The sequence below is a fragment of the Dermochelys coriacea genome, chromosome 1, assembly GCF_009764565.3.
Source record: "Dermochelys coriacea isolate rDerCor1 chromosome 1, rDerCor1.pri.v4, whole genome shotgun sequence".
Taxonomy (NCBI): Eukaryota; Metazoa; Chordata; order Testudines; family Dermochelyidae; genus Dermochelys; species Dermochelys coriacea.
Genome location: NC_050068.2, coordinates 39289555 through 39313955, shown reverse-complemented (window position 1 = coordinate 39313955; position 24401 = coordinate 39289555). Strand labels below are relative to the sequence as shown.

Genomic DNA, 24401 nt, shown 5'->3' with positions numbered 1-24401 from the left:
AATCACATTATCCCATCATACCATCTCCTCCATAAACTTATCGAGTAGAATCTTAAAACCAGATAGATCTTTTGCCCCCACTGCTTCCCTTGGAAGGCTATTCCAAAACTTCACTCCTCTGATGGCTAGAAACCTTCGTCTAATTTCAAGTCTAAACTTCCTGGTGGCCAGTTTATACCCATTTGTTCTTGTGTCCACATTGGTGCTGAGCTTAAATAATTCCTCTCCCTCTCCTGTATTTATCCCTCTGATATATTTAGAGAGAGCAATCATATCTCCCCTCAACCTTCTTTTAGTTAGGCTAAACAAGCCAAGCTCCTTGAGTCTCCTTTCATAAAACAAAGTTCCATTCCTCGGATCATCCTAGTAGCCCTTCTCTGTACCTGCTTCAGTTTGAATTCATCCTTTTTAAACAAGGGAGACCACAACTGCACACAGTATTCTAGGTGAGGTCTCACCAGTGCCTTGTATAACGGTACTAAAACCTCCTTATCCCTACTGGAAATGCCTCTCCTGATGCATCCCAAAACCGCATTAGCTTTTTTTACAGCCATATCACATTGGCAGCTCATAGTCATCCTATGATCAACCAATACTCCAAGGTCCTTCTCCTCTTCCATTACTTCTAATTGATGCGTCCCCAACTTGTAACTAAAATTCTTGTTATTAATCCCTAAATGCATAACCTTACACTTCTCACTATTAAATTTCATCCTATTACTATTACTCCAGTTTACAAGGTCATCCACATCCTCCTGTATAATATCCTGATCCTTCTCCGAATTGGCAATACCTCCCAGCTTTGTATCATCTGCAAACTTTATTAGCACACTCCCACTTTTTGTGCCAAGGTCAGTAATAAAAAGATTAAATAAGATTGGTCCCAAAACCGATCCCTGAGGAACTCCACTGGTAACCTCCCTCCAGCCTGACAGTTCGCCTTTCAGTAGGACCCGTTGCAGTCTCCCCTTTAACCAATTCCTTATCCACCTTTTGATGTTCATATTGATCCCCATCTTCTCCAATTTAACTAATAATTCCCCATGTGGCACGGTATCAAATGCCTTACTGAAATCTAGGTAAATGAGATCCACTGCGTTTCCCTTATCTAAAAAAATCTATTACTTTTTCAAAAAAGGAGATTAGGTTGGTTTGGCACGATCTACCTTTTGTAAAACTATGTCGTATTTTGTCCCATTTACCATTGACTTCAATGTCCTTAACTAATTTCTCCTTCAAAATTTTTTCCAGGACCTTGCATACTACAGATGTCAAACTAACTGGCCTATAGTTACCCGGATCACTTTTTTTTTCCTTTCTTAAAAATAGGAACTATATTAGCAATTCTCCAATCATTCAATACTACTCCTGAGTTTACAGATTCATTAAAAATTCTTGCTAATGGGCTTGCAATTTCAGGTGCCAATTCCTTTAATATTCTTGGATGAAGATTATCTGGGCCCCCCGATTTAGTCCCATTAAGCTGTTTCAGTTTCGCCTCTACCTCAGATATGGTAATATCTACCTCTATATCCTCATTCCCATTTGTCATGCTACCATTATCCCTAAGATCCTCTTTAGCCTTATTAAAGGCTGAGGCAAAGTATTTGTTTAGATGTTGGGACATTCCTAGATTATCCTTAACCTCCACTCCATCCTCAGTGTTTAGCGGCCCCACTTTTCTTAGTTTTCTTCTTATTCAGATGGCTATAGAACCTTTTACTATTGGTTTGAATTCCCTTTGCAAGGTCCAACTCTACTCGACTTTTAGCCTGTCTCACTTGATCCCTACATGTTCTGACCTCAATTAGGTAGCTTTCCTTGCTGATCCCTCCCATCTTCCACTCCCTGTATGCTTTCTGCTTCTTCATAATCACCTCTCTAAGATGCTTGCTCATCCAGCTTGGTCTACAACTCCTGCCTATGAATTTTTTCCCCCTTTCTTGGGATACAGGCTTCTGATAGCTTCTGCAGTTTTGATTTAAAGTAATCCCAGGCCTCCTCTACCTTTAGATCCATAAGTTCTTCAGTCCAATCCACTTCCCTAACTAATTTCCTTAATTTTTGAAAGTCAGCCCTTTTGAAATCAAAAACCCTAGTTGCAGATTTATTTTTGTTAATCCTTCCATTTAGTTTGAACTGAATTAGCTCATGATCACTTGAGCCAAGACTGTCCCCTACAACCATTTCTTCTACGAGGTCCTTGCTACTCACCAAAATTAAATCTAAAATGGCATCCCCTCTAGTCGGTTCAGCAACTACTTGATGAAGGAATCCATCAGCTATCGCATCTAGGAAAATCTGAGCCCTATTATTATTACTAGCACTGGTCCTCCAGTCTATATCTGGGAAGTTAAAGTCTCCCATGATCATGCAGTTTCCATTAGTATTTACTTTATTAAAAACATTAAAAAGGGCTCTATCCATATCCAGATTAGATCCCGGAGGTCTATAGCACACCGCAAGCACTATCGTAGCAGAGGCTTTACTAGTTATCTTCCAGAATGTAATTTTTGCCCAGACGGACTCTGTCTTATCCATTGCATCACTTATTTCTTTACATTCTACCTCATCATTAATATACAATGCTACTCCACCACCTTTACCTTTATTTCTGTCTTTCCTAAACAGCACACACCCTTCAATACCTGTAGTCCAGTCATGACTACTATTCCACCATGTGTCTCTTATCCCTATAATATCTGGTTTCACTTCTTGCACCAGTAGCTCTAGTTCCTCCATTTTGTTACCTAGGCTCCTCGCATTGGTGTACAAACATCTTAATTTTTGCTGTTTGGCCTCGCTCACATTTTGTACTCTATTAGGCACAGTCATTCTACAGCCAGTATAACCTATTAGACTAGTATCCACACCGCTCTCGCTCCTTATATACATTCTCCTACCCACGGCTGTATCCTTTCTTACTTCCTCTTCTTCCCTCTCAATGCTAAAATCTGGCGTGGAGATTACCTGGACATCTCCCAACCATCTCCCTCAAATTCCTAGTTTAAAGCTCTCTCTATCAGTTGTGCCAGCCTTGATCCTAGAAGTCTATTTCCTTCCCTACTCAGATGAAGTCCATCCCGAGAGAACTGTCCTCTGTCCATGAATGCCTCCCAGTGGCCATACATCCCAAAGCCCTCCTTATGGCACCACTGCCTAAGCCATCTGTTGACAGTCATAATCTTGTCACACCTTTGTTGCCCTTCTCTAGGAACAGGCAGAATCCCACTAAAGATCACCTGAGCCTCAATTTCCTTAAGCGTCTTCCCCAGCCTAGCATAGTCTCCCTTAATACTTTCCAGTGAGAATCTAGCTGTATCATTTGTTCCCACATGAAGGATAATTAGGGGAGTCTTTCCCCCTCCCTTTAGGATCCTTTTCAACCTCAGGTCTACATCCCGTATCTTAGCACCCGGAAGACAGCACACCCTTCTATTCTCTGGATCAGCTCTAGTTACAGGCTTGTCTATTCTTCTCAATAAAGAGTCCCCGATCACATAGACCTGCCTTTTCCAGGTGACAGTGCTATTCTCCAGTCTCTCCCCTGTTCCCTCTGGCTGCAAGTTCTTTCCATTCCTATTTTCCCTTATAATCCTCTTCAACCCATCCTGTATCCTCCTGGGGCTCGTATTTGGTGTAGTCTCCCTTGACTCTTCCCCTTTTCCTATAGGGCTAGCCACTCTTCTGTTCTTCTTTACCCTTCCACCTTCAGCAACTACATGCTGAGCCCCTTCTTCGTTTTCCAACTCTGCAAACCTGTTCTTAAGCTCTATTTCTCCTTCACTAGCCCATCTTTTACTCTGCCTAGTTCTTTTAGTCACATGCTTCCACTGACCACTTTCCTCACCCAGTCTCCCCTCAAAATTCCCCAACCCTGCTCCATCTGTAAGTCTGAGCTTTTCCCTTCAGATACCTCCTGTCTTTGCTCCATCATCTGCTCAAACCCCTTCCTAAACTCAACCAGACTTTCCACCTGCATCTCCAGACCTCGGATCTTTTCCTCCATCAGCTCTGTCAGACAGCATTTCATGCAGAAAAAACTCCTACCAGGTCCCCACTCCAGGATCATGTACATATCACAGCTTCCACAGCCAGTCATCCTCAATGTGTCTTCCACTGCAGGAGTCACTCCCACAGCTGCCTCCGTATCTGTCATTGCCTTCCCACCTAAGTCCTGTTAATCTGGGAAACACAAGCCACACCAAAAAGACCACCCCCCCCAGCAAAAACAAACCTCAAACAAGCACCACAATACAAACTCCCACTCAAACTCCCCTATTTACAGCTGTTTGCTAGCTCCTGAGCCGCTGCAGCTGTCTGTGCCACTGCCTGACTGGCTGGCTACCTTTATAGGACCTCTAGTCAGAAAAGCCCCACCCCCTAATTAGGGCTCAGCTTCTCTCCCAGCACAAAGCCCCTACAAGCCTCTACACACACACACACACACACACACACAAAATACAAAACCAAGTACAAATACCTTCTCTTCCAACAGAACTCCCACTCAAACTGTGTCTCTGATACAGTGCCAAAAAACATGGCCCAAAGCCCCAGCAAGTTGATATGAAGTGAAACCTCCTACTCTGACCACAGTCCCTGTACTTTCAGTGATGACAGGTGCACCCCACAATCCATCAGGGAGGCACTGATAACATCTGACTTGGCTAGTGAGGGCTGGCCAAAGGGGACACCCTGGCAAATGTTCTCTGGACCCATCTACCACTGGAAGGAGTTCAGGACCAGTAGAGGAAGATGAATCAGTCTGTCTAGAGGATGAACAGCAGGACAGTAGACCATCCTGAGCCACATTTGAAAGGGGCAAAGATGCAACCTTACAAATTGAACCACCTGCATCCAACCAAATATGTGACCGAAGAGCCACAGAAATGTCTGAACTGTCGTGGAAGGCTGAGACTGCAGAATAAGGCAAAGGTAGCAAATTGTCTGAAAACAGTCTGTCAACCAAAACATTCCCGATGTTGTGGAATCTAACAAGGCCCCAATGAACTAGACTTTATGTGGGAGCCAAGGTTAACTTTCTGGTGTTCAGGAAGAGACCAAGATGGTCGAGCAAGCACAGCGTGGTGCTGACGTAAGCAAAAATTTGCTCTTTGGAACTGCCCCCTAAGTAACCGGTTGTCCAGATACAGGAAGATGTGAATTCCCTTCTTTCTGAGATATGTCGTAACAATGACCATGCATTTGGTAAAAACCTGGGTGGCACAGGAGAGGCTGAATGGTAGCACTGTGTACTGAAAGTTGCATTTAACCACAACCAACTGAAGGAACCTTCTGTGGCTTGGCAAAATAGCTACATGGAAGTGACTGTCCTGAAGGTCCAGTCATTGTGAGACAATTTAGGGAGGGGAGTCAACAGAGGGACCATTTGGAACCTCATGTACCTGATGGTTGGGGGAGGGATAGCTCAGTGGTTTGAGCATTGGCCTACTAAACCCAGGGCTGTGAGTTCAATCCTTGAGGGTGCCATTTAGGGATCTGGGGCAAAAATTGGGGATTGGTCCTACTTTGAGCAGGGGGTTGGACTAGATGACCTCCTGAGGTCCCTTCCAACCCTGATATTCTATGAATCTATGATATATTTGTTGCAAAAGGTTGAGGACAGGTCTTACCCCTCCTAAGAATTTGAGTACTTGGAAATACCAGGAGTAGAAGACATGATCCCTATGTTCTGGCAAAACTTCCTCCACCACTCCCAAAGCCATCAGAAAACAGACCTGCTCGAGGCGCAATATCTTGCAAGAGGGTTCCCTGAAGAGCGACAGGGAGGAAGGATGGGGAGGACATGGGGAGAGGAACTGAATGACATAACCTGATCTGACAGTGCTTAGGACCCAGCTGTATGGGTGGCTGAGCCCCAAGCCTTGTTCAAGAGGCCACCCTGTCCCCAAAGGGGGGAGATAAGAAAGGAGAAGCAACAAGTGGAACAGTGCTCTGAACCAAGCAGTCAAAATAGGCGCTTGGAAGGCACTGGGGGAGGTTGTGTGAACTGGATGAATCCCAAGCCCGACTATTTTCTCCTGTGGGAGCTATCAACCTCTTTCTGGGGTAGACCCATTGCCTCAGGGGAGGGAAAGGCTGCCCAAATGCACACTGTGGACGATACTGCTGCTGTTGAACGCCATAATGGCACCTCTACACTGTCTGCATGTACACCCCCAAGGAGTGCAGTGTAGCCCTTGAAGGAGTCCAGTGTCTTGTAAATTTTGTCCGAAAACAGCTTTTGACCATTGAAGGGCAAATTCTCAACGGCTTCCTGGACATCAGGGTAAATATCCAGATTCTGCAGCCAGGCAGCCTCTCCTCATGGTGACCGTGGAGGTCATCACCCTAGCTGAGGTGTCCGCAACGTCTAATGCAGACTGCAAGGACGTCTTAGCCACCAAGCAGCCCTCAGTGACAAATGCCCGAAATTCCTCTGGTGAGATCTCAGGAAGCTGGTCTGCAAACTTTGACATAGCTTTCCAGTTTTAAAAAATCGTAGCTGGATGGCGAGGCTTGCTGGTTAGTAATTCACATCTGTAAAGAGGAGGTATACATCTTCCTGCCCATCTGGTTCTATCGCTTAGGAGTTCCTGTCCTCAGGGGTGGAGTTAAACCTGCCCTGATGAGCTCTGTCATTCACTGCAGTTACATCTAAGGAATTTGGGGCTGGATGCGAGTAAAACCCCGCAAATCCCTGCACCGAAAAAAAAACTAGTGCTTTTCCATGCACTTAGCTGCAGATTGTACCAAACCTGGCATGCTCCAGAGGGCCATAGCTGATTCAAGGAGTGTGTCACTGATAGGAAGGGTAACTCTCTTGGGGCAGACGGCTGTTAGATATCCACAAATTTGTGGATATTTTCTTGAAAGAGCTTTACCTGCAGATTGAGGGAAGCAGCTACACACCGCAAAAGGTCTTAGTAGGGCTTAAAGTCCTCCGGTACTGAAGGGAAGGATGAGTCAGGCAGCACAGCACGGTCCACAGACAAAGGTAAGGCTCTTAACTGAGCCAAAGCCAGATCCTGTTCCACAGCTGACAAACCTGGATAGGACAATTCTGGAGGCTCTGCAGGGAGAAATACAGCCGGCGCCTCGGCCTGCAGCGGATTGATGGTCACCACCGCAGACCTAGCCAGCCATCTCTCTTTGAGCAAGACGCAGAGCAGGACACCCACGACTGAGGAGCATCCCACAGATTCCAAAGAGGCCACTCACATGGATATGGCATTGGTGGCCAGCCCAGTAGGCACGGGGCCAGGGACCTCCATCCCAAGCATGAGATGCATGCTAATTCTGGTACCCATAATGGTCCAGCAGCAGCCCTCAATGTGGTTGGGCAATGGAGAGTGGGAGGAGGATAACCCTGACTCAGATGCAGAGGGGCCTCAGGATTGCAGAGATAAGGGCAGAGTGATACTAGAGAGAGCGAGGAGGCGGTCTGACTCATCTGTCATCCAGAACAACGCAGAAAGCAGGGCTGTCGATGGAGGCGGTACCATCAATTACCATCATCGGTGCTGGAAGCAGTGTCAGTCCCATAGTGAAGAGCAGTACCAGAGCATCTGACAGTACCAATGTCGAAGGCAGTGAAAGCCACCGTGGAAGCTTTTGTGGTTGTGACTGCAGCAGCGCAAAGGAGGTTCCTGGTATGAAGGTCCTCCATGCCAATCCCAGTACCAGCCCTGCTTACACAACCTGTGGAAGGGGAACATTGGGTTGCAGTGCCGACAGACCCAAAGATTCACAGTCTCATTCAATCAAAGGGGCTATAGCTGGCACAACCCTGGCAAAGTCCTGGACCAAAGGAGAGGTCAGGACCAAAAGGCAAAGGAGGTCTATAGCTGGCCGGTATGCCGCCAACATGGAAACAGGTTTCATAGTAGCAGCCGTGTTAGTCTGTATTCGCAAAAAAGAGTACTTGTGGCACCTTAGAGACTAACAAATTTATTAGAGCATAAGCTTTCGTGAGATGAAGTGAGCTGTAGCTCACGAAAGCTTATGCTCTAATAAATGTGTTAGTCTCTAAGGTGCCACAAGTACTCCTTTTCTTTTAACATGGAAACAGTCAGTGCTTGTATCTCCCTCATCAGTACTTGACTCAGACACCCAGAGTCAACGATACAGGGTTTCTACTCTCCCTATTCAGTACCGAGGAAGGGTTAAGATACCCGCACCATCAAACATGCCAGCATCAACTCTGCACCTGTCCACACTTTTACTGGGGGAGGTAGAAGAGTCACCCTGAGACCTAGAGCAACCTCAGTTGGTCTTATGGAATCTTTTCCTCAGCACAGTTGACAGGGAACAGCTTCTCCATTTCTTCAGAGAGGAGCCTGCTTCAGAATGTGAAGCAGCAGCACTCCTAAAGTTCAAGGGCAATCTCCAACTCAATGAAGGCCTTGATACCAATGCAGGCTACATGGCCTGTTCAAGCAGGCACTTCTTCAGGCAAAGGTCCCAAGCCACTTGAGTCCATTTCTTAAACCATCTGCAGATCACACAACACTCCCTGATGTAGGTGTCACCAATACAGAGCAAGCACCAACTGTGGAGATTGCTGTTGGGGGGACACTGTTTAAACCCCACCACAGGCAATAAGAAGGAACTCAGGGAGGGTCAGGGCAGAACCACTTCATGTAGCCAGGAGAGGAGCTACAGCCACAAGGCGCAAGCACCTTCCTCTATTGGTAGGCAAATTTCTCTGGTTCTACTGCACTGGGCACCCACACCCTTAAGTGGAATACATGGCTACATGTATTCAAACAATATCTTATTTTCTTCTGGTAATTCATTTACTTTTCTACGGTCATTCTCTGAGTTGCTCCCTACCTCTCCCAGTACCGGAGAGTATGAACTTCAACAACAAAGACGACAGGAAAGGGTTCTGGGTCTACTTCGCTTGGAAGTGTCTTCCATGTTTAACGTATGTTTCAAGAAAGTTTTCCTGACATTTAACCTAAATTGTCCTTTACTTAGTATCATTCCATTTCTTGATTATACCCACTTGTGCCACCATAAATAATTGGTCTCCCTCGTGGGTGTCAACACACTTTAAATAATCATAACTAAATAGTTTGGTCAAGCTATACCTATTTTGGTTTTTTTATTGTTCATCTTTCCATCGTCTATTCATTTGTAACTTTTCCCCAGTTATCCTTTAGTTTAATAGATATCTTTCAAGCGCTGATGCATACAGGTGTATACAGTACAGGTTCACTTGTGCCATATTAAAGAGGGGCCAGTTATCTCCTTAGTTATGAAGGACAAAATTTTTAAAAATACCTAGGCCCTAGAGTCCCATTTTCAAAAATGACATGTCCATTTAGGAGCTTATGTCAATGGGACTTCACCTCCTAAGTGCATTCATATTTTTGAAAATGAGGTAAGAGCTTCTGTCTATTTTATCCAATGTCCCTCTAATTCAAAAACAGCATTGCCTCCTCTTTCCCTATCTCCCCCACCACCACAACGTAAAATGAAGGATCAGCCACACCAAATCATGACCCATTTGTCCTGGTTCTCTACCACCAATCTCCTTGCCAAAAGGCATAACATTTTGGTCTGCACATAATTTCACTTCAATCCTAAGAAAAACCGTACGTACGTTATGAAAACTAGTTCCAAACATTTTTAAGTAATATTTATTTCACACATAAGGATTAAGTAGGTAGGTACAAATATTGTGTCAATTCTAATTTACGAGTACTACATAGTTATAAAAGACCAGTTGATATATGACAATTACAGTACATGATATACTAGTTTTATACAACTCATAGCAAAAAGATAGACCCCCACTTATTGTACAATTGCTTGCACATACGTGGAATATATTCACTAAAAATTTTAGGCATACCACACAGGATGACAACCTGCTAAACAAAATACTAATGTAGCTAAATGCTTCCCCATCAACCCCTGTATTACTGTTTTGACAAAAGGAGGATTATTTCTATATTATTTTAGAAGTCTGTCCTTCCTTTCCTATGGTGCACTGCCCCTGAAAATAAAATGACAGAAAAATCCCCAGAAAGAGGTCTAGTACTATTGTGTGAAAGTAAATACATTTTAATCTATAATTACCTATTGCTAGCAATGATTGAGCTTTCATGGTCAAAATTCCTTTAAAAGATGAATTTGATAGACACATTTGATAGACACAAAAACCGGTTATTGAACAAGATTATACATTTATACTTCTCACAAGAAGCACCCACTTAACAAAAGTTAATTATTTTCCAAAATTTCCTCAAATGATTTCAAATTCAAGTTAAAACGTAAATGCTAGTCAGATTTGTCATTATAAAATTAATTATGGCCTGAGACATTTTGCCACCCACACCATACACCATCAGAACAATTATACTCTTTTGGAACGTACCTCATTTAAACAAGAATTTTAAATCCACCATTCACTGTCTATAATATTTGAAAACCTACTATGAATTACATTTGGTCACAACAACCTGGGTGGATACAAACTGGCATTAGAGATTAATCTTTTCACAGCTCATTACCATTCCATAAGCCATTCAGCCCCCCAACATCATATACATAATAATCCTTTCACAATGCAAGAGATTTTGCTGGTACAAAGTCTGCCGATGGCAATGGATGCAGCAAAACTATCCAGGTCAAGGGGTGAGAGAGTCACTTCCGGATCAGCATGCTGTTGCATAATATCCACTACTAATGGTAAAGTTGCAACCCCCCAGCACACAATAGAGCACAACATCCTATCAATGCCATGCCACCTCATCCTCTCATTAGCATATGGGGATTTAATGTCTGAACACAACAGTACAAAAATATCTAAACAGACAGATGACAAAGTACACTTGGTAAAGAATGTATAATAGATACAGAATTGTTGTTCCACCTCTCATAATTCCATGCTCACATGGCATTTCATCAATGCACGTTTTTAGGTTGTGTGGGACAGTCCCAAGTTCAAAGTTAATCTTGTGTCTTTTTGTTCCTTCATGAGTGCTTATTCAACGTTTCTCCAAGTCTTTCCATGGCTTCTGTCTATGCCTACATTTTTAATATCTCGAAAACCTATTTTGCCCTTTTTTGGTTTTGCTGTGTGATAAAACAATAAGGCTTATGTTATGCTTTCAGTTGTGCTGTTAATACATGTATACATTCCCAGAAATACTGTCTGAGTTCTGTACAAGCTCAAAGAAGCAGTCCAAAAAGGGTAAAGGCAAACAGCACTTGACATTCAAAAATGGAATAGCAATATAGAACAGAGATCAAACATTATGGAGCTTTTTATTCATCAAATATAATGGAGCTTTGTTAATTCAATACTGGGCTCCCTCTGACTGATTGTATTTCACCAGCTTCAAAAAGTGGAAAGAAAAGAAGAAGAATCCTCAACACAGCTGGGTGCACAAACATCTCAAAGAAGCCTTGGTAAAATAACATCATCTCACATATATAAAGGTTTACTCCAAAACTACAGAAAATATAGACATATGTTACAAGTGGAACATTCATTTCAGAAGTCCTAAAACACAGTCCCTAGATGCTTAACACTGCAACACCATGACACCTCGGATAAAAGATGCACGCTATAGAAAAAACTAAATTTCTACAGTGGACCAGCCCAAAAATTAACAAACAACAATGGTTGTGAATTATCCTGCTAGGTCATAAATAGTTTGAACAGGACTCCAACCTTCCCACTAGTGTTAAATGATGGCTCACCACTGCCTCCTAAAGCAAACGCAGGGGGGCAAATGTTGTCTGAAGACTGGAATGTAAAAAAAAAAAAACCCAAGACTTGTTTCAAATGCTATAATAATTTTAGGAGCACACAGGAACTAAGCAAAGGAGGACACAAAATCCTTCAAACCTTCACTCATGAAGGAATATAGGTAAAGCCTAGCTTTGGCCTTGGGATGGTCTACACTGGAAAGGAACTAAAAGCATATCCAATGTACAGGTAAACAATGTGATTAAGGGAATCAACAGCCATGTCCAGACTGCATGGCCCATATACATTTTTAACTTTATGTAAATGTGTATAAGTGCAAGTAAGTGAGCTTTTATATCTAACCAAGCACTAGTGGGTTGCACAATAGGTATGGAGTTCTCATGCTCACCATAAATAAATACATTAAGAATTAAAGCCTTCACTAAAAAGATAGAAGTTTTCTTCCTCAGACTGTTTTAAGTCACTAGTATTTTTGGTTAAGATACATGTCTCCTTTTACAATAATAATTTATGAGTAGAGTTCCACTCCCACAAATGCACATACAAATTCACATGGGTTAAATAGCTGAGTCTTTGAGGTTTGTCTAAATATAGAATACCAACAGTCTCAAGCAACTTAATCAAGAACAGAATGCATCTTAGCAGTACTAATGTTTGTTTTGTTTTTTAATTTATAGGCTAAATTTCATTTTTTATAAATAGAAGTAGTTACCTGTTTATATTCACCAACGCAATTTTGGCAGCAGAATCTTTTCTGCTGACCGTCAATCGTAAGGATATTGTTTCCAGCTCCTTTACTGGGCAAGTACTCCCCACAATGTTCACAGCAATTCATTATTAAACCATTCGCCATTCTGTATCTATTGAAGCAGTGGTCACTACACAGCTTATGAGTCATGTTCTTAAAGCTAACTTCATGGCGAATCTAAAAAAAACAACCCAAGATTCTTCATCAGTACACTACACTCGACAATCACAACTTAAAGAACAATACTTGGTTCAATTGGAACCCTAGATAATATTGTGACATATGCATTTGAAATAACTAACAAACAAAGCAAACTCTGTCTCCTTGCAATCTCTGGGCAAAAACCTAGCTCCAGATGTTCTTGCGGCCTTGGAAGTCAATCCAAGGTCACAAGGCTGTTCAAGAGAATGGGGAGCTAATTTACATACATTTTCCCCACCTGCACTTTATACACTTTATTGGCAGTGAGCAGGATTTTTAATATATTTGGCTTTTAATTTACAAAGCTGTCTTGGGGCTAAAAGGATGAATATACATGGCTATGATGGGCCCAGTATTTGCATCCAGAACGTAGTAATCCCAGCTCAGTAGAATTTAAATAAGAGTATATTCTACTATACAAACTATCTTTACATTACTCAAGGGGAATTTACCAAAATATGCAATTAGAATAAAGAAAATCCTGAATTGTTTTGATGGCAACATTTGTATGTAATCTACTGATTAGTATCAATTACTATTGGATTTATACTTTGAGGGCCCTCAAAATAGTTATTGAAAAATGAAATACAAGAGAAGCAGTAACTGTTTCTAGTTTTTTCCCTTTTAAGAATGCAAGAAACTAGGGGCCACCCAATGAAATTAATAAAAAAAACAAAAAAACAAAAGCACAATGCACAGTCAACCTGTGGAACTCATTGCCCTGTGATGTTGTGAACGCCACAAGTATAAATGGGCTCAAAAAAGATTTAGATAAGTTCATGGAGGATAGGGCTGTCAGTGGTTGTTAGCCAAGATGGTCAGGGATGCAACTCCATGCTCTGGGTGTCCCTAAGCCTCCGATTGCCAGATGCTGGGACTAGACAACAGGAAGTGGATCACTCACTAAGTACTCTGTTCTGTTAATTCCCTCTGAAGCATCTGGCAGCGAGCATCGTCATGAGACAGGATACTGGACTAGATGGACCACTGGTCTGACACAGTATGGCCATTCTTATGCTCTTATGGAGACCAATTGTGATCAACTCAACAATTTAACATAAAATTTTTAAATGACTAGCTGTCTAAAGCAAAGCCTTGCCTGCAATAATCAGCAATGAAAGTGAACTCCAAAATTTTAGCTGACTACAAAAATATCAGTAATGCACAACTGTCTTCATAGATTTCTTAAATTTAAACAGGCAATAAAGCAATTTACAAAAATTAATGTTATCTAACCATTATAAAGCATGACTGAAGATGGAAAGAGATATAAAATTTCTAAATATATTAAGCCTAATAACTGAAGAAATACAAAAAACCTGGACAACTTTAAAAAAATAGACATTTTACCACTCTTTAGAATCAACTTCTTAATAATAAATGTTCTATTAATAAGCAATTTAAGAGTTGAGACCAAAAATTGAACCAGACCTCAGTTAGTTTACCACAGATAGTGCATCTTGACTTATTCAAGATTCCTTTTGAGGGATTATGCTTGTCTTCATAGAAGGACAAACATGATGTACTGCAAAATTCCTGGAAAGACTCACTGGAATCAACTTGAGCAACAATGGTGCCTTTCATTGTTGTTATATCTCTGAAAGACAAAAACGCTAGAGCATAAAACTTTTTTTTAAATAGTATTTCATAACAATATAATTGATTCTTCCTCCCCCCCACCATGCACTTTTAATTTCTCAGATTCCAAATAGCTTTTGGTTCAAAACTGTTTTCAAGATGGTCCCACTGTACTGACATCCATCAATCATTCTATCTGTTGCATTTGTTTCTCTTGAGTTTAATACTATTTGCTAAAATATAAATAGTTCTGAGCAACTTTACATTAACATTGCAAATCAACCATTAAAACAAAGCAATTTTTGTTGTATATCCAAAAGAATACCAGGCTATATGTTTTTCCCTACATTACTTCCAATATTGAAGATACAGTATTTGTAAAACAGCTTTTACCAATGAGCAGTTACTGGTTGAGCATATCTAGCTTGTTTTACTTAGTACATGCAAAAAGATTAAATTTTAAACATAAAACCACAGATATGTTTTAAACAAAAGCTGTTTCCTAACAATAAAAAAAAGAGTATTTTTTTTAAACTTAGTCAATAAACATCTATTTCCTGCTCCTCAAAAACCCATAACACTGCTACAACTAATATCAGCACTTTATTTTATTATTTTTGGAGATTTTCTTCTGAAATATGACACTGAAGAACGGTCTTTTTAGCTATAGCCAGAAATTTTTGTTAAGACCAAAACTCCACTCTGAATTTGCCTGGTAAGCTTGGATATTACAATGCATCATTTTAAATAAAAAATAGGCACAATTTATAAAAGTAATCAAACTGGCTAAAGAAGTTCCAAATCACCAATCTGAATATGGAGTGCCTAGCTATAACTGATTAAACATTCAATTGAGACATCAGATTATTTTTGGATTAACCAAATGAACAGTAATAAATTGCTCTGAACTAGTCCTTCATAACTCTCCTCATAAAAAGTCAATTGCACTATCGTGTTTTGTGACAAGTGCTAGATACACTTGGTCTTCAGCCTCATGCTACACTATGTACCTTAACATTTGCAATAATCTCAGTTGTATGCCTTGTTGCATGCTATTCCTTCTGCATTTATTGTTTGGCCATATCTGCAAAAATAGCAGGGCACAATAATATTATTCACCAATTTACCAATTTTTGGTTTAATCAAACATCTAAAGTTACATTAAAATGTTCTTAAAGTAAGCTTGGTTTAAAGTCAGTCAGTTTTAACTGCAGGGTCTCTATGAATCCAATTATTTCAACATGTTAGATTACTTGGTTTTCGGATGGAAGCAGAGTTTTTAAGAGATACTTCTAGCTCCTAAAATGAAGAGCCCCCTCCAAATCAGATCGATCATACATTATAGATATTCATCAGAAAGTTGTGGTTAACAATAGACACAGAATAAACAGCAAACTCAACTGACAATGGATTAGTTTAACGGCTTTGAACACACGTGATATTTACTAGTGAATTTTGCTGTTACTTCACAAGAACCTTATTCCCATAAAAGTAAAAAAGTGTGAGTCTCTACAGCTTAAACTAAAGAGCCAGATTCTGTAGCTGGGGCTGTAGTACATCCATATCATCTGTGCATACACATGGACCGGAGGGTTCTTTTCTGCCTCCTCCCCCCCCCCCCCCCATCGAAGTTATGAGAGAGGAAAAATATCTCCCTTTTCCTTACAGTCACACAGCTTTTGTTTTTTATGATTACTGACTGATGCAATGGAAATACCATTCAGCAGCATAAAGCAAGAACTGACTGAACAGGTCTGGAGGTCAAGTGATAGCATGCTACATTCTCATGTTGGAGATGGACATGTCCCAAAAAAGTCTATCCCATGTTCAGTTCTAAATTTATAAAACTGAGAGGAGCTGAAAGTACTGAAGACATACAGCCTCAGGGGAAAGGGAATGCGGTAGGCTGCTCTTTAAAGATTGCTTCTGGAAAAAGCATGGACTGCCTGTACAGTGAGAAACCTTCAGATCTACCCTTATCTGAAAGGATGTCAGCATGAAGCCGGGCCTTTTGCAAGAGGACTACAAGACGACTTGCTTGTGTACTCCACAGAAACAGAACACCAGCACCCCTGCCCTGACAAGCTTACAAACTGTGGCACCAGTTGGGCCAACATTTACAAAGTCCTTAACTTTTAGCACGAGTAGTTTCACTGACTATGATCAGAGAGAAGTAAGAGCATCAAAAAAGGAAAAATTTTGCAATTTTTATTAAAAGTTTGAGGGGGAAAATAATGAACACATTAGCCAAATTTTTTTATAAAGTGACTAACAATTTTGAATGCCTTAAAATTTCTGAGTGCCCAACTTAAGACCTACTGAACAGCTGATTTTAAAAAAACCTTAAGGGGTCTTACGGGGGACACCCAAAATTACATCACTTCTAGCAAATCTTCGCCAGCTTCTCTAAATTTCATCTTTTTTGAAGTCAGTTGATATCACTCAATTTACAAACAGCCATTCTAAACCTAAATTAAAACCTAAGTTAACAGTATGTTGTATAAAAAAACCCCACACACTAAACTCACAGTGCAACATCATAGTTCCTACTTTTTTCATGTGCTCAGAACTGATGGTGTTGCCATCTTAAAATTGGGGGCAGGGGGGGGACTGGCCAGCTTTCCCATAGCTATGTGCAGCAAGATTACTCCCTATCCAGTAAATCTGTTACTGAGGGGGGACCCCTCGGTGGAGGAGGGGAGTGCAGGAAATACACGATCACTAACTAAAAAAATATAGGTAACAGATTTCTACTCTTGTTTAGACATGAAGCTAAGACAGTGTTAAACAAGGGCAACTTTGTCCAGGCCCTGGTTTCCATACACAGATTTACTGAGCAGTTGAAGACTAGGGGGAGAATTTAAAAGACTAGGGCTATGTTTACACTTAAACCACTACATCAGCACAGCTACAATGCTGCAGCTGTGCCGCTGTAGCGCTTCAGTGTCCACAATTCACTACAGCAATGGGAGGAATTCTCCCATTGCTGTAGTTAATCCACCTTCTCAAGAGATAGTAGCTAGGCAGACAGAAGAATTCTTCCATCAACGTAGCACAGTCTATACGGGGGTAGTAGGTCGCCTTTGGTACATCACTCAGGGTCTATTTAACTTTTTAGTGTAGACCTGGCCTAAGATATCCTCAAAAGAAAGAAGTTCAAAGATGACCTCATAGGACTTCTCTACTCTACTAAATCTGAGTCTTTAGCATTCAAAGACTTTGACAGACTGTCCAAAATAATGAATTAATCAATAATCTAAGAACTGGACACTTCAAACTTTTTCTCTATTTAAAAATGAAATGTTTGTAACGTGGCTGTTCTTTTTTGCTATCTGTATCATCGTACCCTCTTAGAATCACTACAGAATTATTTGCAGGAATGGGGAGTTGAAAAAGAAGAATTAGCCATGAGTTTTGAACATCTTAATCCTAAAAGAAAGAGAAAGGTTAGATTCATATCTTGTTTATAAATGGTATAACTAGCTGAACTTAGAGTTTAAGAAGCAGCTAGAATTTGTATTATTTAATTGCATATTCAGTCCGTCGGTTATCTTTACGCAAAAGACTCATCTATAGCAAGATGTAATTTTTTCTACTATGGTTGTCAAGCAATTAAAAAGTTAATTGTGAGATTAATCACACTGTTAAAACAACAGAATATTATTTATTTTTTGATGTTTTCTATATTTTCAAATATATTGATTTCAATTTCAGAGAATACAAAGTGTACAGTGCTCACTTTATATTTTTTATTATAAATATTTGCACTGTAAAAATAGAACAGTATTTTTCAATTCATCTAATAAAAGTACTGTAGTGCAATCTCTTTATCGTGAAAGTTGAACTTACAAATGTAGAATTATGCACAAAAAAATAACTGCATTCAAAAAATACAACAAAATCCACTCATCCTACTTCTTGTTCGGCCAATCGCTCAGACAAACAAGTTTGTTTACATGTGCAGGAGATAATGCTGCTCGCTTTTTGTTTATAAATGTCACCTGAAAGTGAGAATAGACCTTCTTATGGCACTGTTGTAGCTGGTGTTGCAAAATATTTACATGCCAGATGCGCTCAAGATTCATAGGTCCCTTCATGCTTCAACCACTATTCCAGAGGACATGCATCCATGCTGATGATGGGTTCTATTCAACAACGATCCAAAACAGTACAGACTGACGCATGTTCATTTTCATCATCAGAGTCAGATGCCTCCAGCATCTGCTACCAGCAGATCTTTTTTAGTGGTTCAGGTTCTGGTAGTTTCTGCATCGGAGTGTTGCTCTTTTAAGACTTCTGAAACTATGCTCCACATCTTGTTCCTCCAGATTTTGGAAGGCACTTCAGATTCTTAAACCTTGGGTCGAGTGTTGTAGCTATTTTTAGAAATTTCACATTGGTACCTTCTTTGCATTTTGTCAAGTCTGCAATGAAAGTTTTCTTAAAACGAACAACATACTGGGTCATCGTCCGAGACTGCTATAACATGAAACTTATGGCAGAATGCGGGTAAAACACAGAGCAGAAGACGTACAATTCTCTCCCAAGGAGTTCAGTGACAAATTTAATCAGTACGTAATTTTTTTTTTTTTTTTTTAAACAAGCATCAGCAGCATGGAAGCATGTCCTCTGGAATGGTGGCCATAGCATGAAGAGGCATATGAATATTTAGCATTTCTAGCACGTAAATACCCTGCAATACCAGCTACAAAAAGTGCCATGTGAACTTCTCACTTCGTATTCTGTGCTGTAATTGAAATTAATATACTTGAAAACGTAGAAAACATCAAAAATATTTAAATAAATGGTATTCTATTAACAGTGCAATTAATCGTTATTAATTTTTTAATCACTTGACAACCTTAGGTATAACTATTTTGCAAATCTAATGTTACTAGTGTACTATTCTTAAGCTCCCCAGTGGTTCTTTTAGGCATTCTGAATAATGAATCAATAATAAATTTCAAGGTGAACTATGACCTTTAATTATTTATGTCTAGTGTTCTGCATTTTCAGTTTTTATTTTTAAAAAAATTTGGAGATTTTTTTGTTTATTTTCCGAACAGTAAAACTAGGATGAAATCGGGTTAAAAAAAAATTAAAAAAATATGGGGAAAACAACTTGCATAATATACACATTTTACTACAGTATAATTGAAGCTTTTTTCATGTACAAAAAGGTATTTTTTGTCTAAGACTACAGTTTTCCAGAAATCCTGGTTTGAATATGCTCCCATCGTTTTCTTCAAAGTATTCTCACTCATGTTGAGCCTCTTGCTGTCTTGGAGGTAGTCCAACTTTAAAAATAAGCGCTTTGCATCAGTAAGATCCAGAGGGTACAATCAAAGCTTGCCATGACACTCTGCTGAAGTCGGGAAGTTTGTTTTGATGACTGTCCCAAAAAGCTGGCACATCCAGTTTTATAGTGTCAGTTTAGGCATGTTCGTGTAAACAGTAAATTCTCCTTTCAGATTTGAAATTCCATCTTTAGTGGCAAACGGCTGAAACACTCTGGCGTAACTGTCACAGTCTGCTGCAAAATTCATTTTGATGAAGGGGTGCAACACCTGGATGACATTCCAAAAAGAATCTTTGGCACCAAACACTTCCGGGGTCAGATTATGGGCCATGATAGTCTCCCATTTCTCGCTGAGTGTTGTGTTGAAGATTTTGAATACATTAGTAGTTCTCTCATCTCCTGGAGTCAGAAGGAATTCCAGAAACAGCTGAGTTTTCTCACCGCAAGTTTCTTCTGCAGCTTTGTACTCAATTCAGCCGAGATTTTGGTTAACAGGATCTGGTAAACATCTGCATGGGCAAATGTGTTGGCGGTAATCAGAGAAAGCTCCAGTGTTTTCTGTGTGTCACACAGTGATTACAAGTTTTCAACAACGAACATTACCTTGATGCACAGAATCTGGCGGTCACATTCTGGTTATTTGCAAGTCTCTTCAGAATTTCTGCTTTGGAACCAACAAACTTGGGACGATATAGGAGATGCATCAGCACAGTCCACGTGTTATTTACATGACAGGCAGCGAAGTACACACTCATTTACCAATGTGGCACAACACAGGTAGGTAATCGGCAGTCAGCTCTGCACTCATCTCACACTATGTAAAACAAAGTGTTCAAACTTGCTTGCATGCTTGAAAACAGCCCCAAACCCAATGACGCAGGATTTCAGATCTTTCATTTCTTCTGTAGCAGTAGTTGCTGACAGCACAACATTAATCAGATGAGCAGGATAGGTAATACATAGCCACTCCAGTTTCTGATTGAGTTTAATCTCTCGTGAAAACTTACCCGTGCAGGGTAAACACAATCTGTGTTTGTTGTGGCCACATTTTCCCAAGTTAGCTGATATATCTCAAATATGTAAGTTACTGCTGTGTTGACAAAACAGCAGTCAGCAGAAGGGATAAATGTCACATCAGCACAAAACAATGTGGGTTTATTCACTTTGAAATAAAAAAAAACAAAAACAAAAGGCTAAGCATCGGACAGCCCAAAGCATCAAGAGACTTGTCAAATCAGACTAGACAACATTTTCATTAATTTGTTCCACCAGTTTAGATACTAAAGCATCATCATTTTCTTTCAGATACTTATGAGTGAGGTTGTCTGCATTAGGAAGGACTATTGCTCCTGGACAGTACTGTCACACAAAGTCACCACCAGGCCCCTCTGCAATTAATAGTGACTGTCCAGCAAAACAAAGACTATGCACAAATTCATTGACACAATCATGCTGTGACCTCTCTTTCATTAAAGCCATGGTGAAAAGTCCTGATATTGACTGTTTATCTCCAAGCTCACTTTCTTCTTTAAGCTTATGTCACTTGCTTTCGACATGCTCCTTTATTCTGTCAGCACAAGCACTGATCTCAATGCTGCAGTACTTGCAATGCAATGCAATGCATCCTCTTCATTCCCGTCTTCACTTTTCTTGAAAATGACTTTTTGTTGGTGTTCAGGTACAGATTTGTGTTTTTGCCCCAGGTTTACATCTCTACCTTATTTATCTTTATCTGTGGAGGACTGATTGTTTAAATTTAGCACCGCTCTAAACAGACGCAAAACAATAGGCAGGCAGCATGTCTTTGTGAGCCAATCATACCGCAGTATTAACATTGTTTGATTTTTCTTAACTCCACTGTGTGCATGTGTGTTCTGAGTTTTACACTGAATAACTGCTTCAGCCTCAGAGATACAGGACACAACAATCATGTAAAACATTAGTGTTTAACAAAAATAAGTACTCAAAAAAATATTGAGTGGATTGATGAGGGTATAAATAAAATAAAACTCTTAATTGAAAAAAATGGTAATTTATCAGTGAAAACTGAAAACACAGAACACTGTCTAAATATATTTAATCACTTCTGTAATACTGCCCATATTACACTGCCTTGACCCCAAAATGGGATGAAGCCCTCATTCATGCCTTCACTATTTCAACTCTGCTTTCCGTAGCTTCCACAAGGCCCCGTTCTCCAGACTCCGGCAGGAGCCCACCCCTTCACACACACAGAGAAGTATGACCTATCTGGCTCCTGAGTGATTTCAGGAATGAGTTCATAATTCCTGAGCTTATTGCTCGTCTCCCTTTCCCTTCCAGCCATTGCCTAGGCCAGGGATTTCCCCCATAACTCCCAGTAGATGGAACAGTCTTCCTATGTTTTTCAGTCATGTCTTTCCAAATCTCAGTATTTTTTTCTCCTATGTATTTGCTCCTTGATGTCATCTTTTCCCTCTCACAATGGAAGCATTTATATAATAAAATGTTTTCACTATTTTTTCCTTGTGAATTTATGCAATATTGTTTACTGTACTATATTTTGTAAACTCTTGGAAACTGTTTATATGAAAAAAAATCACTAAACCAAAACTATTGATTTGTATCTTTAAAGAGAAGAAGCTCCCCTATCCTGCCTTATTTTGAACTAGAGAGTTGACAATCAAGGAGAGGCATTGTACTTTCCTTGATTATCTCTAGACATGCTATAACCATAAAGGATTACGTATAACAGTAACTTATAAAGGATTAGCCATTTTCAACCAAATTTAAGGTGGCCTTACACTTTGTGGGGAAAAATATTTTTGTAGTCAGATCTTACAAGCATGAGACACTTATTTATTAGATTTCAGAGTGGTAGCAGTGTTAGCCTGTATCAATAAAAAGAACAAGGAGTACTTGTGGCACCTTAAATAAATAAATTTGTTAGTCTCTAAGGTGCCAAGTACTCCTCGTTCTTTTAATTAGAAATGCTCCTTAACAGTCATAAAGCAGATATTTTTGCGTTTAAGTATTAAGGAACAATGAATAAAACATCCCTTACTTTTTGCACATAACACAGAGTTTCTTTGGAGCAGGTTTATGTGAGAATGATGAGAGGCAGGCAGTGGAACAAAATAGGTGAGCTGATCCTTTGCGCTGATATGCAGTCTGTCCCTTCTGCAAGGGCTTTTTGCAATTTGCACATGTGACTTTAACCTGTTTAGAAGGTTGTTGTTGTGCAGACGGCTGAAAAATCTGTTTAGGAAGGGAGGCCACTGGTGACAAGGAATCCACACCTGGTTGCTTCTGATTTCTAGGGAATGAAGCTGACTGGGATATCCAGGAATCTTAAAAATACAAAAATACATGGAAAATTAAGTGAATAGACATCTTTCAATACACAAACAGATTTGATTATATGAGGATAATTTGCTAACAAAAGTGATTAAGAGGGGGAATTGATTATCTTGGAGGTATATGTAAGTCAATTTAAAAGAACATGCTCAGTCAGTATGTTTAGATCAAGGCATTGTTCTCTGCCATCACAGGAAATTCCAAAACAGGGGAGCACCTCAAGTTGCCCATTTCCTAGGCCTAGAGACACCAGTCAGAGTGATTAATACACGTGTAGTTTGTCCACAAACTGGCATTTGAATCTTACTCCTGAGGGCATTCTGTGCCAAAAAATTAAAAATTCTGCACACAATATTTTAAAATTCTGCAAGTTTTATCCGTTAACAAATAAATGCAGAGGCTCCAGCATGGCAGTGGGGAGCACAGGCCACTGGCTGTACAAAGGTGAGAATCACCCTGCAGCCTCCCCACCCCCGGGACACGGACTCAGTGGTGAGGCTGCACCTGATCCTGACACAGCACAAGGCCTGGGCCTGCCCCAGAAACACGCTGGGGCCTGTGCCAGACGCACTAGGTGTGGGGCATGCAGGCTCAACCAGACAGAATCCAAGTGTGGAGGGGCTCAATGTGGGGAGATCCAGGTGTGGGGTGAGAGGATTCTGTGTGGGACAATCTGAGTGCAGGCAGCTCAGTGGGGGGTCTAGATGTGGAGGGATCTGGATGCACAGAGGCTCATTGCCCCTGCACCTGGAATCCCCTCAATGGGACTGCAGGGGCTTCCAAGTGAAAGTGGTTGGGGCTCAGCAGAAGGGTCTGGTTGTGAGGGTCTCAACAGGAGGGTCTGCTGGTGGAGTGGGGTTTTGGGGGGAGGGGGGATCGGAGTTCAAATTGTTGGGGGTCAGTGGCGTGGAGGGGGTCTCAATGGTAGGGCTCAGGGTGGTGCACAGGGTGGGGCTAGAAGGGGTGGAGGTTTGAGTGCAGGGAGCTCAATGCGGGGTGATCTGGGTGTAGGGGTGGGGCTCGAAGGGGTGGAGGTTTGAGTGCAGGGAGCTCAATGCGGGGTGGTCTGGGTGCAGGGGTGGGGGTTTGGAGGCAGGGGGGCTCCAAATGCAGAGGCTGAAGTTCAGTGGGGTGGGATTCAGTATGGAGGGCTGGGGGTTCTGGGTGTACGGGATGAGGCTTGGCAGGGGTTGGGCAGATGGTGGAGCAACTCCTCATACAGTGACCCCTACCCCTGCAGCTGAGGAGTGATGGGGGCAGGAAGAAGGGGGGGATGCTGAGCTTCCGCAGCTGGGGGAGATTTCTGGGGGTGGGTCTGACACAGCCCCAGCCACGTCTTGCAGGGAAAGAGGAAGTCCCATCCTCTCCTGCCTCCAGTCCAGCCAGGACTAGCAACTGATCCCTCCTCTGGGTAGGAGCCACTGGCTAAGGTGTCCCCAGCCCTAAGGTTATTTACCTCTCCACCTGCTGCTCTGGGTGCCTGAAACAGCTAGGGAATGATGTGTGACTGC

General features: G+C 41.1%; 1 protein-coding gene across 36 annotated transcripts in view; it reads right to left on the bottom strand.

Moving 5' to 3' along the window:
* ZMYM2 (zinc finger MYM-type containing 2) overlaps positions 1 to 24401 on the bottom strand; it is a 190509-nt gene that overhangs the window by 120778 nt on the left and 45330 nt on the right. For 34 of the 36 annotated variants that reach the window (XM_043504246.1, XM_043504261.1, XM_038420584.2 and 31 more), the window contains 3 exons: positions 22598 to 22883; positions 14109 to 14274; positions 12441 to 12653 (listed from right to left, as the gene is read on the bottom strand). In XM_043504246.1, coding sequence (XP_043360181.1) covers positions 12441 to 12653; positions 14109 to 14274; positions 22598 to 22883 — 665 coding nt within the window. Of the gene's footprint in view, positions 1 to 9631; positions 11089 to 12440; positions 12654 to 14108; positions 14275 to 22597; positions 22884 to 24401 lie in introns of those variants that run through there. The other 2 variants (XM_038422318.2, XM_038422232.2) reach the window with 1 other exon arrangement.